Genomic DNA, 15,830 nt, shown 5'->3' with positions numbered 1-15,830 from the left:
GGCTCCTCGAAGTAACAGGAAATGTTGATGCGAAAAGATAGAGATGAAAATACAGGCCATACACTGTAGAGGGGCCATACTCAGGGGAAGGTACTATTTGAAAAGCACAGAAGACTCTTTTATCCAAGAGGGAATCACAAACATAAAAATAAAATATTTGGTATTCTACACTATATTACAAAAAATAAATATATCCATCAATAAATAGTAGGAAGCCTAGAAACTTTTACATGAATATTTTGGTTGTTGGCTGCCAAAGTCCCCCTGCTACCTTTCTCAAGAGTCATTTAGGTTTATCAACTTCAGCGATGATAATTCTGCCATAAAAGTGTAAAAAAGACAGGTGTGGCATATATGCTATAGCAAAGGTCTATGACCAGAGGAGACAGTAGTGAGTTCTACTTTCCTAAGGATCTGACACCTTCCTGGCTTTGTATTCATGCAGCGAGGTAAAGGAATTGCGAGCATGCTTCATGAGGCCTGAGGGGAGCTGGCAGGCCTCCTCTATTTATGGTCGCTCTTTCCATAGGGTAGAAGAAAATCTTAGAAACGCGTGTTTACCCCTGGACTGTGGTAAAAGGAGAAACATCTGGCATATGCAGCCTGATTGCCAACAGCCTAGATTTTCACATCTCTTTAACGGAAGAGTGACTATAAGGGCTCATAACAAAGCTTCTCTAGGAACCTGGCAGAGCCAGCAGAGGGCATGAGGAAAGCAGAGTCTGGCACGTCACATCTTTAGTGTTCTAATATCAGCGTGCTAATAGCAGGAGGGTACCAGAGTTGTCATGCGTGGCTCCCGAGAGCTTACTGTTAGGTTTTCGGGTATTTTGCAAATCAGTTGACATCACACTGGTAGCTTGAAGTAGGCCATGGAGGGGGTATTTGCGCCACTGAAACCCCAAAATCAGAGCTGTTCCCTCCCCACAACCCGCACCCCGCCACTGCTGGGTATAAAGCATTCACCAGCATACCACTGTCTTATGTATTTTACATATAAAAGAAAATTCTGCTTGATTTTTATGTAGCTAGAACAATCCCATTCAACCAAGGTTTTACCGTATGTCTATTATAGTGTCCTTTAGAAAGGATAAGAAGTACCATAGAGTATATGAGTATACAGTATGTACCATGGATCCATGGATGTAAAGGATGCACCCCATCCCATGGAGGGCACTGAGCTTGGCTGTATAAAGCCAGTTACACCACACACACACACACGCAAGCACACCATTTTCTATGGAGGGTATTCCATAAATGAATGATTCTGAGTTGCATGGCTCTCTCAAATTGTCAATCACTCTATACCCACTGATGGCCAGAATACCACTATTCCAGGGGCAATTGATTCTCCAGCACTCACCCTCTGGATACCAGTGGACAACAGATGTGCAGAGCTGAGGGCCAAACTGGGCAAAATGTTCTTCAAAATAGCTAGCCTTGTCTCTATTTTCTAGGGCAAGATGAGATTATGACCCCAGAGGTTTGTGAAAGCAAGGCTGATGGTTTCTCAGGGTAAAAAAAAAAAGTGCAAGCCTTCTTAAAGAAGCATTCAGTGGGGTGAGGGGGGACAATGTACTGGAAACCACATTCCCGATTCTAGGTTGGACCATCCGTGTTGTCTGCCTGGAGGTGTCACAACAGTTTGAGAACTGCTCTGCTGTGGTTCTCCCTGCACAACGCCTGTGGTCCTGCACGGGGGGCACTGGGACCGTGTCTCAGTGTCCTTCCAACTGGCCAGCTAATGGGCAGATGCCCCAGACCATTGTCATCAGGAATACTTCCCAGTCCCTTAGTCCTGGCCAGTTCCCAAACAGAAAGACTGCAGAGTGGGAAGGATGGGAAGGCTACAGGGTTTCCGTCATGGGGCAAACCTGATTTCCAAATTCTGGCTTAGCTTTCGAGTCATTTGGTTGTGTGTCTATTTATTAATTCATTTATTTAAATGTATTCATTTCGACTCTGGTTCTCTTTTTCTTACACTTAAGTATTCTTCATGAACAAAACATTTTGTATATTAGCAACTCAACTAAATAAAATATCAGGGGGAAATCTAGAAATTAGAGCACTGACTCCTTTTATCCCAAGAGCAAATGCTTTCACGTGTTCTCTTCGGGCTCAAAGCAGGGGCAATGAAGGCCAGGGAAGATAGGGGACACGTGAGTGGGAGAAAGACACAAGGTGCTCAGGCAAAAAAGAGGGAGGGGAGGGAAAAGGTGGAAAAAAGCAAGAGCAGAGGTTCAGAGGCAAAGGAGAAAATATGATGAATTGAAGGAAACTAGGAAGAAAAGTCCAACAAACTGATCCCTTCTGATGTTTCCTCCTCTTGGTCTTTGTTAATTTTATTTTGTCCAAAATATTTAACTCTCCAGTTAGAACTGCTTATAATTTTACAAACACGTCCTAGGACAGCATCTCTATCCTTTGCCCCTCCTCCCCTAAGAGCCCCTCCCACCTCCTGTACCCTCTGCAGCCATAAAGGCCAACACACATGGCCTTGCCTTCCTGTTGCCTTAGGAACAGATGAAGTTCCCTCTGTTTTCCTTTCTTGACCAGGCACTGCCCTCTAGAGCACACTGGTCCCCCGTGGGCTCATTCTTTGCTGTTGTCCCTTAAGGCCACTGCCCCTTGAAGCCACTTGGTTTCTGTATCAAATAACCCCTCCCCTCAAACATGCAGCCTCCTTTACCAGGCCCTGCTGCTCTGAGTAATAGCAGAAACTCAACTGACAAAAGCTACCCCTACATTTCCAGTAGTATTTTGGAAATATAATACTTCCTAGGATGGTTAAATTCCTGGTGCAAATTATCCTGATGGAAATACTACCTAGAGAAGAGGTGACCAAGAACCTCCCACTGTCTTTTAACATGTACACATTTGATTGGGTTAGGCACGTGTGTGAGTAGAATCTGCCTCTATAGAACCAAAAGGATTTTATAAGTTTATCTATGTACACATATACATACACAAATATCTACCTCTCTTGACAGTGTTTTTCTGCTTAGGGGTGTTGCTTTCGAATCGGCCTAAAGGGCAAGTAGTGTGGGCTTGCCACTTACTGTTAGAGATGGCATTGCCAGGAAATGGCAAAGTCCAAAGAAACATAGATTGGAAGGGACTAGACTGTGGAGTAAATTATGCATTTCCTACAACAAAACCGACCTGTCAAATTCCCTAAGGCAGCAAGCTTCTATGATCTGTACACCCTTATTAAATAATCTCATTAAATAGGAACACAAAATATACACATTTACAGTTATTAAATAAGCCACAGGACTCCTCTCCTATCTACAGCCACACTCAGAGACGGCCATGCCCTCATATTTAAACTTGTAGGTGACGACACCTTTGTCTAAATAGAGAATGGAGATGGGCTCCAGCTTGGTGGGCACACAGCAGGCTTTGGAAGCCTTCTGGGAATTCTTGAGGTGGACCAAGGCCTGGATAATCGCATGCTTTGTGGGGGTGAGATGCTCTGCCAGGGGGTAATTGCAAACACCACGGCATTCGTAGGCTTCGTATCCAGGCGGGGCGATGATCCAAGAGTCCCAGCCAATCTCCTTGAAGTCGATGTAGAGCGGGGTCCTCTTGCAGTAGTTTCCTTTTGCATTCCTTCTGATGCGGGCAGTGGAGTCATAGATGATGTTTGACCTCATCTGCAGCAAAGCCTCTTCCCCAGGTCCGCTGGAATAACCTTCCAGTCCCAGGTTGTCCATTTCCGGAAGTTGCTCGTGGGCAATCATTTCATTCAGTTCCTCCTCCCTCTCCTTCTCACTGCTTTGGTCATCAGAAAACACGACAAGCAAAGGGACATGCTTATTCCGGGCACTAGTGTCTATTTCCAGTTGTCCCCTGCCAACATCCTCCATTTCATGTTTGCTCTCAATGTGAACCTCCAGCTGGTGGGTGGATGAGCCTGACTTTTGCCAATGCCTGATGGCATCGGTGACATCAAAAGTCTCCCACTCACTGTTGGTTCCATAGATCTCCCCTGACACCAAGACCAGCATGCTTCTTTCACCCTCACGGTCCCCTTTGCTCTCCAGCACTTCGAAAATGGTAATTCTCCGGTCCACTCCTTCATATATCATGCGATCTCTTTGCACCAGGGTGTACAACCTGAGTTCAGCCATGATGACCTCTTCATGGTGAGGGATGGACACATTGAAGAGGAGAGGGTATTTTCGGAGCCCATTAAAACTGGCTGGTTGGGAAAAGAGATCTGAAAAAAAAAAAAAGAAATCACATTTGCAGTATGTTACAGAGAAAAACAGATGCTTATTTATTCAATAAGAGTGCCTGTCCATTCAGGAGGCTTGATACAGAGAGGGTGAGGGAAAATCAATGAAAAAAAACACAGTGTTAGCATTCTCTAAGAGAGAATACTGAAGGTCAAGGGTAGAACGCTACACTGAGTTAAGCTGCCAAGACTAAACTGGGAAATGGCTGCCTCATGAATGAGAGAAAACGCACCCAGCCTTGTTTGCATAGCTTATCCGTCACAGGATTATAGACCTGGGAGGGACCTTAGAGATTGTCCAGGCAAGCCCCCAGTTTTTCTAACCAGTGAGGAGCTATCAAACGAGACACGTGTGGTGGTTGTTTTTTTCTTGAAGCTTTTCAGTGACGATGTCATGGCTTTTCAGATTTGTACTTGTAATGGATGGAGACCCTCACATAGTCGGGGTCTTCCTGAAAAACATCCATGTAGACCAAGGGGTGGTAAACCTAGCCCACAGGCCAAATCAGGCCTGCCACCTGTTTTTGGAAATAAAGGGTTACTAGAAAGGAGCTTCACCCGTTCATTTCTGCATTGTGTTTGTGGCTATTGTTGCACTACAATGGCAGAATTAAATCCATTAAGCCTCGACCAAGATCATACGGCCCGCAAAACCCAAAATATTTACCATCTCCCTGGCCCTTTACAGAAAAAGTTTGCTGATCCCTGCTTTAGACAACAAAGCTTGACAAGGTCAACAGTATAGGCATAACACTAAGGGGGTCACAGCACTTGAATTTGGGGTTTGTGGTCCTCCAAAAGGAAGAATGAGGGGAAACGAACCTTGGGGATAGATTGGTTGCCTTGTGTACTCTTAGCACCTGGCATGGAAGTGCAGCACATAGGCATCACTCAGAATGTTTATGAAATAAAATTGTAAAGGTCCTGTAGTCTTAGAAGCACACCTCCAAATATTATTATGTTGACCCCCTATCTGAGAATTTTATAGGCCTCCAAATCTCCTCTACACCCATCCCAGGTAATACCTGTCTACAAGGAATCCCTGAAGACATCTGTCATCAATCAAAAAGTTCCATGACACCAAAGATGCTGAGGACCACCAACTGAGGGGGTCGCTATCATCTTTGGCAGCCTTTTCCCAATTGTATATCCAATTCATGATTTCAGCGAGGTCCTTGTTCCAGATTGTACTTTTAAATATTTTTCTTTAACTTGACATTATTGTTTTTATACTAACTTCCTCTTTTAGACTTGTCCTAAGCATTCATGAAATGAGGGGTTCGAGATGATAGTTACGTGGATTTTTTTTCAATCCACTTTAATAAAAACGTATACTGATTTCACATGATTCACAGCTTCCTCTGGGTACCACCTAAAATCATCTCATACACTGCCAGTGAGAATTACAGGTCAGTGGAATGAATTTAAACTCTCTAGCGTGGCTCTCAAAGCTAGCTATAATTAGGCCTTAACCACTTGATCCAGTCATAGCTCCCATTCATCCCCTACAGCATGGAACATTGCAATTTATCAATTAATATTTGTAGAAATATTAAACAAAATCTCCTATTTAAAGTAGACTGATAGGGGCTTCCCTGGTGGCGCAGTGGTTGAGAGTCCGCCTGCCGATGCGGGGGACACGGGTTCGTGCCCCGGTCCGGGAAGATCCCACATGCCGCGGAGCGGCTGGGCCCGTGAGCCGTGGTCGCTGGGCCTGCGCGTCCGGAGGCTGTGCTCCACAGCGGGAGAGGCCACAACAGTGAGAGGCCCGCGTACCGCAAAAAAATAAAATAAAATAAAAAATAAAGTAGACTGATATCTTCACTACTTGACAAAACACTCCTTTGCTTTACTGTATACTGCACCTTTGGATACGTTCTTCTGACCCTTGGAAAGCTCTACCCCCTCATCTCCATCTATCTAGCTGTGACCCCTCCCTATGGGGCCCTCCCTTCTTCACCTCCCTATATGGGAGCCCACTCCTCTCTGGGTAACTTGAGTATTTACCCTCTATACGTCTCCTTTGACCTTGCCATTTACATCCTTGATTTTCAATTGTCTATATGAATGGATTTTTCCCAACTAGATTGTCATCCTAATGGCACGTACCACAGCTTAACCTCCCTTCTATGCCTCCAATCTACCATGATGCTTTAAACAGAGGTAGCACTTTAAAAATATTGATGAGTTGATGATTCTGGGCATCAGACCGAATTGATCTATGGGCATGACGTGTGTCCTTAATACATCAAGTAATACGGTAGTTGTCCCCCGGCCCTTATAGGAATGGAGAAAACTTGATTCCCCTTGGACAGGAAACGTGAGAAGACCAAAAGTAGGGGAGTAGACTGGTTGTTCCATCCTTTAGAAAAATGCACAATAAAAGCTCACTGTAGTGGGAGGAAGGGTTTACCAAGGAGCACAAGGACATTTTTGGTGGTATGAATATGTTCACTATCTTGATGGTGGTGATGGTTCCAATGGATGTTTATATATGTCAAACCCTATCAAATTATACGCTTTAAATATGTGAAGCTTATTGTTTATGCCCATTATACTTCAATAAAGCTGATATAAAAATAAGTTCACTGTGCATGTGCAAATATAGTAATAATGGAGGCGTTACACTTCAGGCAAGGGAGCTAGTGTTTGCTGAGCAAATTTCAGTGCCTGGTGCTTTGCAAATTGTTTTATTTAGTTCTTACAATAACCCTATAATGTTGGTATTGGTATTCTGTTCATTTGATTCTGGAAGAAATCAAGCCTCAATGCAGAGAATTGACCTCCCCAAGATGACAAGGAGAGGTCAAAGCAGTGGTAGGAAATAAAGTCATGCTTTTTCCACCTTGAAGCAGCACTTGTTTTCCCCTGTTAGTTAGATTTGGAGGAGGTTTTGTTTCCTTTTGTTGGTCTTTGTCTCCTAGGGAGTTGCACTGAGTAAACGTAGAGAATCAAAGCAAGACAATAACAGCCCAGTTATTGGCTGGAAAGACAATCCAGCCCAGTGCAGGATTCATGACCTTGGGCTGTGCATTTTCACCAGTGGACTGGCAGAGGTGTGGGCAGCTGGGTTGCCCACTGAGAGGTTTGCTCCTGCCCTCACTGATCTTCAGTAATAAAAAGCTCATTTCCTCACCTGGACCACCCAAATCCTCCCCAGAAGTGAGAACTGAAAAACTCCTATTTTCCCCAGGGATGCGAATATTTTCCCGCCCACACCCTGAGCCAGCCTCTCAGGGATCCGCACTCAGAAACATTAGAAAGGCTTCCCAGGGAAGGAGGATGTTTATTTTCAATTCAGACTGACCACAGAAAGAATCTGTAATTTCAGCTTGTCATTTCCATCATGTTGCTAAATGTTACTAAGTCACATTTCCAATATGTTACTAAATATTCGAAATGTTGGCAGTCACCTAAATTTTAAAGGCAAATAGTATCTCCAGGACTGAGCAATACCTATTCCCCAATGCCTAGAATTTAAGGAATTCATTAGTAACAACTGACATTTGTTGAATACTTCATAGCAAATGTAGCACTTTCTTCCTTGTAACCTCTTTGAAATTGCTCAATTGTATTACGTAGGTATATTGTCCCCAATTTACAGTTGAGGAAATTCGGATTCAGAGAAATTAAGCTAATTATCCACATCTACTAAGGCAACCCTGTCTGAAAAATCCAAATCTTGAGCTAAATCTTGTCACCGCCTTTTTGCTTTCAAGAATACTTGGCCAACATCTATCCAAACCCTCTTTTGTACCTGGTCAATGACTATAAAAGCATAATTGGTAAATACGACAGAATTAGTTATTTTGGACCCACAACTTTTACCATAGATATTAGAAAAAATTTTTCTTGATTACTTGCACCACATTAAATAAAGGATTAACTTGCTAAGTCATTAGATTTAGTACTGAATAAAGATCTGGGGGCAGAAAACACACTTTTCCCGCTGATATTTAAAGCTTGTACGTTGCTCTTCATAAACACACAGAATAAGCTGGATCATTAATTGGACCATGCGCACTTCCTGGAAACTATAAACACTGCTTCAAGGATATACACGTCACAACAAACAAAACAAAACTTTAGGAAGAATCTCTAAAATACGTTTCCATCCTGTTTGAACATTTCTTAAATAAGGTCACAAAATGGAAACTCACCCAAAGTTTGAGCAAAACGCAAATCACAACTTTCTCTATTTTACCTATTGTCATCATTTTCATTCTATGTAGAAGCTGACAAATTTTGTAGTCAATTAAAAGCTAAATGGAACTGAGCCCTGTCTGGAAAATGACGGACAAAGGTACAGTGGTAGACCAACATTAATATTTTTTGTTACCTGCTGTCCAAATTGAAAATTTGCAAAGACCCAATTATAATGTCAAGATGGTAGACACTTTATGGCATTGGATTAAAAGATATTCTTTAATACCTTTTAATAGTATTTGGAAAATGACCATAAAAACAGTATAGACCAAAATGTGCCTTGTTTTGGGGTATCTGTGTACACACACCCCTATATAGATGTTTTCACCTTTATCATTTCCACGCATTGTAAATTTACTCACCGCTTCTAAAAACTCGAAGCCAAATTTGATCAGTAAAATCTCCACTTACCTTCATTCTTGAAACTCCTAATGATGTTGGCAGATGGCATGGAGGTCCTATCTGTTGCAAATTTGTTGTAGAGTTCCAACATGTACTCTGGTGGGTCAACCTTGGCTGCATCCTGCATCGGGATGTCCGACAGGTTCAACGTCTTGAGAAACTCTTTCTTCATGCTCTGTAGCAGTGTGTTAAAGTCGACACCATCTTGCTCTGAGAAGACATCATCAAACAGGGGCATATCTTCTTCCAGAGGCTCCAGGCTCATGATGGGGCTGCCAGAAACCGAGTGAGCCACCAGGCAGGAGAGAGCACACAGCTGCAGGGCCAGGGAACCCATGACTCTGCTCCAGCCCCCAGGCCAACCCAGGAAGGTTTAGCGCTCCTGGGCTCTAAGTGGCAGTTTTATCTTGCGGAGCGTAAATGTCTCGTGTCACTGGAGACAAGTTTGGAAACTTCCCCTCTCTCCCTCCCCCTACCAGTCTTCCTCTCACCCCCCAAAATCAGGTTGCAGTAATTGGATAACAAAATCCCCCATAGGGGCCTAGCCTTTCTTATCTCCCTAGTGTAAACTTGTGCACCAGATTTTGTTTCTATCTTGCAATCCTTTTTTCTTTTAATGAGCATTTTGTAAACATTTCCACATTCTGACACTGGCTGAGAGATAGGACAATTTTCTCCTTGCAAAGGCTCTGCTTCTCCTTTCAATTCACTTCCTTTTGGCAGGAACGCCTAATTTCTGCTTTTACGTGGTTCAGTTTCACACATGCATATAATAGACCCTGAGTCAACATAATACACGTCAATGGTGATATGTATTAATGCGAGTGATGGGGCTTTCATCCTCACATAAACATTTCTGAAGAAAGACCAAATCCCCAACATTTCCAAGTTAAGCTAACAGATATAAATGAACTTATATAAATCTTTACAAGTTGACATTATTAGAAACAGGAAAGTATAAATTTCATGAGCAATAGCCTTTTTGGTACAGATTCGATCTGGCTAAAATGGCTTTTGAAAAATAGGGCAAGTGCTTCATTATCACAGCAACTAAAATTTATTAGGTGCTTTCCTACGAACAGGCATTGTACTAAGTGCTTTGCATATATCACCGAATGTGCTTCCTATAATAACCCAATTATTATCCCCATGGCATATATGGGTCACTAAGATTCAGTAAGTTGCCAGAGGTCACAAAGCTACAAAGTGATAGAGCCAGGATTTGAATCCAGGCAGTCTGACTCTTATGAAACAAGAAAACAATCAGACCTTTTAACCAGGGTTCCCCTAGTCTGGGGCACAGGCGGTTTAGCCAGATTAACTAAGCTGCAGCCCAGCCTGTCTCCAGGGAGTCCATGGTCAGTCCAAGGCAGGCGACAGTTTGCAGCTGGGTGTGGAGCTCAGGACCTTCACCTGTGTGATGAGTTATTAAAACGACCACAATCTCTGCCGAATCCATCTTTATGGTTAAATCAAATTGACCATCAAAAGGTTCCAGTAAAAGCTTGGCAAACAAAGGTGAAAAATGCTAAATGCCTTGATCTGCAAAACAATGGTGGAATTGATTGTGTATCTGATGTAGGGAAAGACAAATCAAGGTCATCTCACTTTTCAGCCCTAATTAGTGGCAGTAGCAGGGTGATTCTGTGGACAACTCCAGGGGGTACTTTTCCCGCTGAGGCATTGGGACTGGGGTCTCTCTGACCTGTTCAGTGCACGCCCTGGTGCTGAGTTCAGAGGGCTGCGTCTATATATTTGGTGCACTGGAATATTCTCTTAGTTTCTGAGTTAAATTTTCCTATGTTTACCCCAATAGAAGAACTACAATAACTCCCCTTCCATTTTTCCTCTAGGCTCCCTAAGCTTTATAGTCATCTTCTGATTCTTCCCCTCCTAAAATGCAAATTTTTGCAGAATTTTTTTTTTTTTCCGGTACGCGGGCCTCTCCCGTTGCGGAGCACAGGCACCAGATGCGCAGGTCCAGCGGCCATGGCTCACGGGCCCAGCCGCTCCGCGGCATGTGGGATCTTCCCGGACCGGAGGGCACGAACCCGTGTCCCCTGCAACGGCAGGCGGACTCTCAACCACTGCGCCACCAGGGAAGCCCTACAGCAATTTATTTTGAACTACCAGAGAAAGAGCTGTATTTCAGGGGGAGAAAAAAAAACCCTCCACAAAATTGTTAATTTGTTTAATAGATGTGGATTTGATTCAATGTTCTGTTTCAGTGAAAGCTTCTGCTCCTACATTAAACAGACAATCGTAGACTGAAAATAGATTACACCCTGAACAGGTCCACAAGTGAGTGAATCCAAGGGCCATAACCCATACTACAGGCTTTACCGGAGGTTCCCAACAGCATACCAGCAGGGTCCTGTATCACGCCCTGCATCGAAACAAGCACCCGTTTATCTTCATACACACACACAGATGTCAACGCACACTCCAAAACTCTGAATGGCAGGCATGTGCGTGTAACTGCCACAAGACAGCCGAGTAAGTGGTAGTACTTATAACCCGGGCGCGCTGGTTTCAGAGGTCGGAGGAGACACGGGCATCCCACCTTGCAGAGTTCTGGTTCTGTACATTCTCAGGGCTAGGATGTGCAACTGTGATTTCCCTGGCTTCCCTGTGCTCGCTGTTAGAGTAATGATGGGGTTAAATATTTAGACCAGTTTCCCCTTCACAAATGTCTACCTGTTTGGTTGATTTAAAAATAGAATAGGAAAGTGTCTATAACCACATCTCAATGCCTCTGCCTTTTTTTTTTTTTTTTTTTTTTTTTTTTTTTTTTTTTTTTTTTTTTTTTTTTTTTTTTTTTTTTTTTTTTTTTTTTTTTTTTTTTTTTTTTTTTTTTTTTTTTTTTTTTTTTTTTTCCCGTCGCCGGGCCTCTCACTGTTGTGGCCTCTCCTGTTGCGGAGCACAGGCTCCGGACGCGCAGGCCCAGCCGCTCCGCGGCATGTGGGATCTTCCCGGACCGGGGCCCGAACCCGTGTCCGCTGCATCGGCAGGCGGACTCCCAACCACTGCGCCACCAGGGAAGCCCGCCTCTGACTTACTGAAATGAAACACAAGGTCCTTATGTTCCTCACCTGTGCTGGGCGAACAAGGCAGGAGATTGGACTTCAGCCATGAAGGAAGGGAACGCAACTTCCTCCCTCTTCTAGGTCACAGACAACTTACATTTTAGCTGCAGAGTCTCTTTATCCCTAGGATTTTCTCTAGCTTTTCCTGATGACTCTCCTATGACTCTAAAACGTCCAAATATCTCCACATTCCTTCTTCATTTGATTTTTGTAGACATAATCTATTCTATTACTTTGCAGGTGTGATAATAAAAATGTTTAGCAAGCTATATAACAGGTCCCAGCCAATTAAAGAGATACTAGCAGGATCCCAGGGGCCCCAAGCTTCACCTCTAAAGCTCTGGATCCTGGGGAGATTGGGCTGGGATGCTGGGGGAGAAGCTTGAGCAGCAGCTATTTACCAACCCGTATGGGATTATTCTGATATTTTAGCACAACATAGTACTGCTCTACTATGTATAACAGGTGAATCAAAGTTCTGCCAAAACTCCCCCAGCCAGAGCTCCATAAGCTACATGGAGTTACAATTTGCAAGCTCAACACGAGGGTGATAGCTTGCTCTGATCATATCCTTGCTTGCTCTGAAATCTGCCCTCTGGCTGCCGTCTTTCTCCAGCCCAGAGCTTGCCCACCGTTCCCAGACCTAGGAAACCATCCAGGGGTGCCTTTGTCCCTGGGATGGGTCTTCTCTCCTCTGATATGGTCTGCCCAGCGCCGCCTTCTAGTATTAGACATTGTCTTGACAGTGGCATTTCTCATTAACTCCTTAGGCCAGAGTCCACATTCTCAGTAGGAGAAGTGTTCCCTTGCCTCTACTGACCCCTCAGCATCTAGGTTACAGCTAACCCAAGGCTCACCAGTGTGCCAAGCGCTTCTCATGCCCTGACACACAGGGGCCAGCCCCTCAACTCAACTTCTCCGAGGTAGGTGATTTCAATAGACCCTTAGCTCCTTCCTTTAATAACCATCCACATGATCCCTTCATTCTCCAATAAGGCCTAGAGTGTGAATCATCATCAGTAATTGTTAATAATTTTTAAAACTTCAGGCCTCTGTCATCGTCCTTCATTCAACAATTTCTTGTGTGTACCTACTATATGCCGGGTACGGTTCAAAAACAAAACCTGAAAAAAACAGACCCCTGACCTTGGTGAGTTTACTTTTCAGTTGGAGGGAGAGAGAGACAATAAGCAAATACACAAATAAAGCGAAGTGCCTGTTGGGTAGTGATAAGTATGGTGGGAAAAACAAACCGAATCAAGGGGATAGGAAGTGCCAAGGGAGAAGGGGGTTGCTGTGTCTGTCAAGGCCTCGCTGGTGAAGGTGAAGGGGTCAGTCATGCAGGCCCATGAGGGCCACAGAGTAACGGCCCTGCAGGCAGAGGGAACAGCCCATGCAAAGACACTGAAGAAACAGCATGCTTGGGAGGCTTAAGTATCAATGGGAAGGTCAAGGTGGTTATCGGAAGTCAAGCAGGGGGAGCGCTACGGTACATGAGGTCCAAGAGGAAGTGGGCTGGACCAGCTGGAAGGTCACGGATCTTTTTTGTTCAATACTCGTACTATACAAATACACAGTTTGCCTCTTGTTTTTATTTTTCACTGAACATTTCATCTTGAGGGTTTTTTGTTTTGTGTTGTTTTCTGCGGTACGCGGGCCTCTCACTGTTGTGGCCTCTCCCGTTGCGGAGCACAGGCTCCAGACATGCAGGCTCAGCGGCCGTGGCTCACGGGCCCAGCCGCTCCACAGCATGTGGGATCTTCCCGGACCGGGGAACGAACCCGTGTCCCCTGCATCGGCAGGCGGACTCGCAACCACCGCGCCACCAGGGAAGCCCCGTCTTGAGGGTTTTTCATGTTGTCACATAGTCCATTTACAACCATTAATTATAATAATTGCCCAACTCCATTGGGTAGAATTCCCATAACCTTATAAGAGGATTTTTAAAGTAGTAAAGGAAAATTTACAATTCTATTGAAATGTAAAGACATTGGATATTTAGATTTTGAATACAACTGCCAACATATTCTAAGATTGAGAGCAGTTGTCCAGATATTTGCTTACTTGGAATGAAGGTCCAAGAAAAACGCAGAGTGCTTAAACAACATTTTTTCTCCATCGAATACCGCCAATCTCAGAAATACTTGGAGACTCTCTGTGCCACGTCACCTCTTGCCTGGACTGTGGTAACAGGCTGCCAGCTGCTTCTGCCCTCAACACCTAACAGTCTGTTCTCAACACGACAGCCAGATTCTGATATGATATCGAATCATCACTCCTTTTCTCACTCAGAGAAAACGACAAAGTCATACGAAAGCCCTCATGACCCTCCATTGCCTCTTTGACATCATTGCCACTTGCTAACTCTACTCCAGCCCCTTGATATTCCTTGAACACCCCAGGCATGCTCCCATCTTAGGGCCTTTGCCTTAGCCGTTCCCTCCACCTGAAACAACCTTTCCCCAATAACCCGCATGGTCACTCTCCCATTCAAGGCTTTGCTTGGAAGTAAACTCCTCCATGAAGTCCCACGCTGTCCACCTTGTTCAAAATGGCACCTCATCAAGCAATCCTGAACTTAGGACCCTGCTCTAGTGGCTGCTTCTCACCTCCCAACATAAGATACAATTTATTAATGTAGCATGCTCACTGTTTTCAGTCTGTCTCTCTCTGCCATCCATCCTCACCCCTAGCTAGAGTATGTATTCCAGAATGGCAGGAATCCTAGTTATGTTCCATGATGTATCATAAGCGCCTAGAGCTTTACTTTCCCCATAGCAGTTAATAAATAGTCACTCAAGAAAAAGAAATAGCAAAAATTCAAATATTTTCTTCCTGAGACTTCTTACAGTAATATCATAAAAACATAAATGTCATTTAAAATAAATAACCATCATTAAAATATGCATGCATTTTCTTGAGACACACTATACATGTATATAGATAGATCGGTAGATAGATAGATTGGTTTACTACTATTGTATACCATTCAATTAAAAATTTGCAAAGAATTAGTTTATCATCCTTCTAAAATTTTATTATGCGATGTACCATACACATAGTGTTTATAGAAAATATACCAAAGTTTGAAGACAGTAATAAAACAGACACACCTGTGCACCCACCACCCAGTTCAAAAAGTACAAAAGACAGGGACCTTTAAAACCTCCATGTAACCCTTCCCAGTTCATCTCTTTCTCCCCAACAGAGTAACTAGCAGACTACATTTTTTTATTAGTCAACCTGCTATACTTTTGTGATTTTACTACATATGAACAAATCCCTAAAAATATATAGCTTAGTTTTGCCTATTTTAACTTACATATAAATTGAACCATGCTATATGTTTTCCGATATGACTTGCTTTTTTGCACTTTTTAGCTGTAGTCCATTGATTTTCACTACTGCAGAATTCCAAGTTTTACAAATATATAAAGATTTATTATACTGTTGATAGTCACTTGGATTAGTTCTTGTTTTCCGCATCAGGTACAGTGCCACTATGAACAATCTTAATTGACAAATTGTTTTCCCAAAGGTTTCCCCAATTCTGTTCATCCCAGCAGGAGTACCTTGTGTTGGTTGACTTTGGGGGCTGATTGAGGCTTGACGGCTCTCTCTTCTGTTGCTGTCCCCATCCATTCTCAGGATCTACAACAGAGCAAGAGATGGTCTCCTGGACGAAAGACATAGTTTAGGTGGGAAAGCAAGCACTGTTTTAAAGTATTCTGTTGGTTCCCATAACTCTATAATAAACAATTCAACCCATATAAAAGCATGGTACCCAGGAGCAAAACAGCTTATTGAAGGACAAGAAAGGAGACATATAGGGGCTTCCCTGGTGGCACAGTGGTTGAGAGTCCGCCTGCCAGTGCAGGGGACATGGGTTCGAGCCC

The 15,830-nt window shown here is 43.6% G+C and overlaps 1 protein-coding gene across 1 annotated transcript; it reads right to left on the bottom strand.

Annotated features, from left to right (window-relative positions):
* Positions 1 to 3,132: 3,132 nt before the first annotated feature.
* BMP10 (bone morphogenetic protein 10) lies at positions 3,133 to 9,340 on the bottom strand. The gene is made up of 2 exons (XM_007464081.1): positions 8,858 to 9,340; positions 3,133 to 4,222 (listed from the first exon to the last, which is right to left on the bottom strand). The coding sequence occupies exons 1-2, from the start codon at positions 9,183 to 9,185 to the stop codon at positions 3,285 to 3,287; spliced, it is 1,266 nt and encodes a 421-aa protein (XP_007464143.1). The 5' UTR covers positions 9,186 to 9,340; the 3' UTR covers positions 3,133 to 3,284.
* Positions 9,341 to 15,830: the final 6,490 nt, after the last annotated feature.

Source organism: Lipotes vexillifer, unplaced genomic scaffold, assembly GCF_000442215.2.
Source record: "Lipotes vexillifer unplaced genomic scaffold, Lipotes_vexillifer_v1.1 scaffold311, whole genome shotgun sequence".
NCBI lineage: Eukaryota > Metazoa > Chordata > Mammalia > Artiodactyla > Lipotidae > Lipotes > Lipotes vexillifer.
This window is presented reverse-complemented; position numbering and strand designations above follow the sequence as displayed.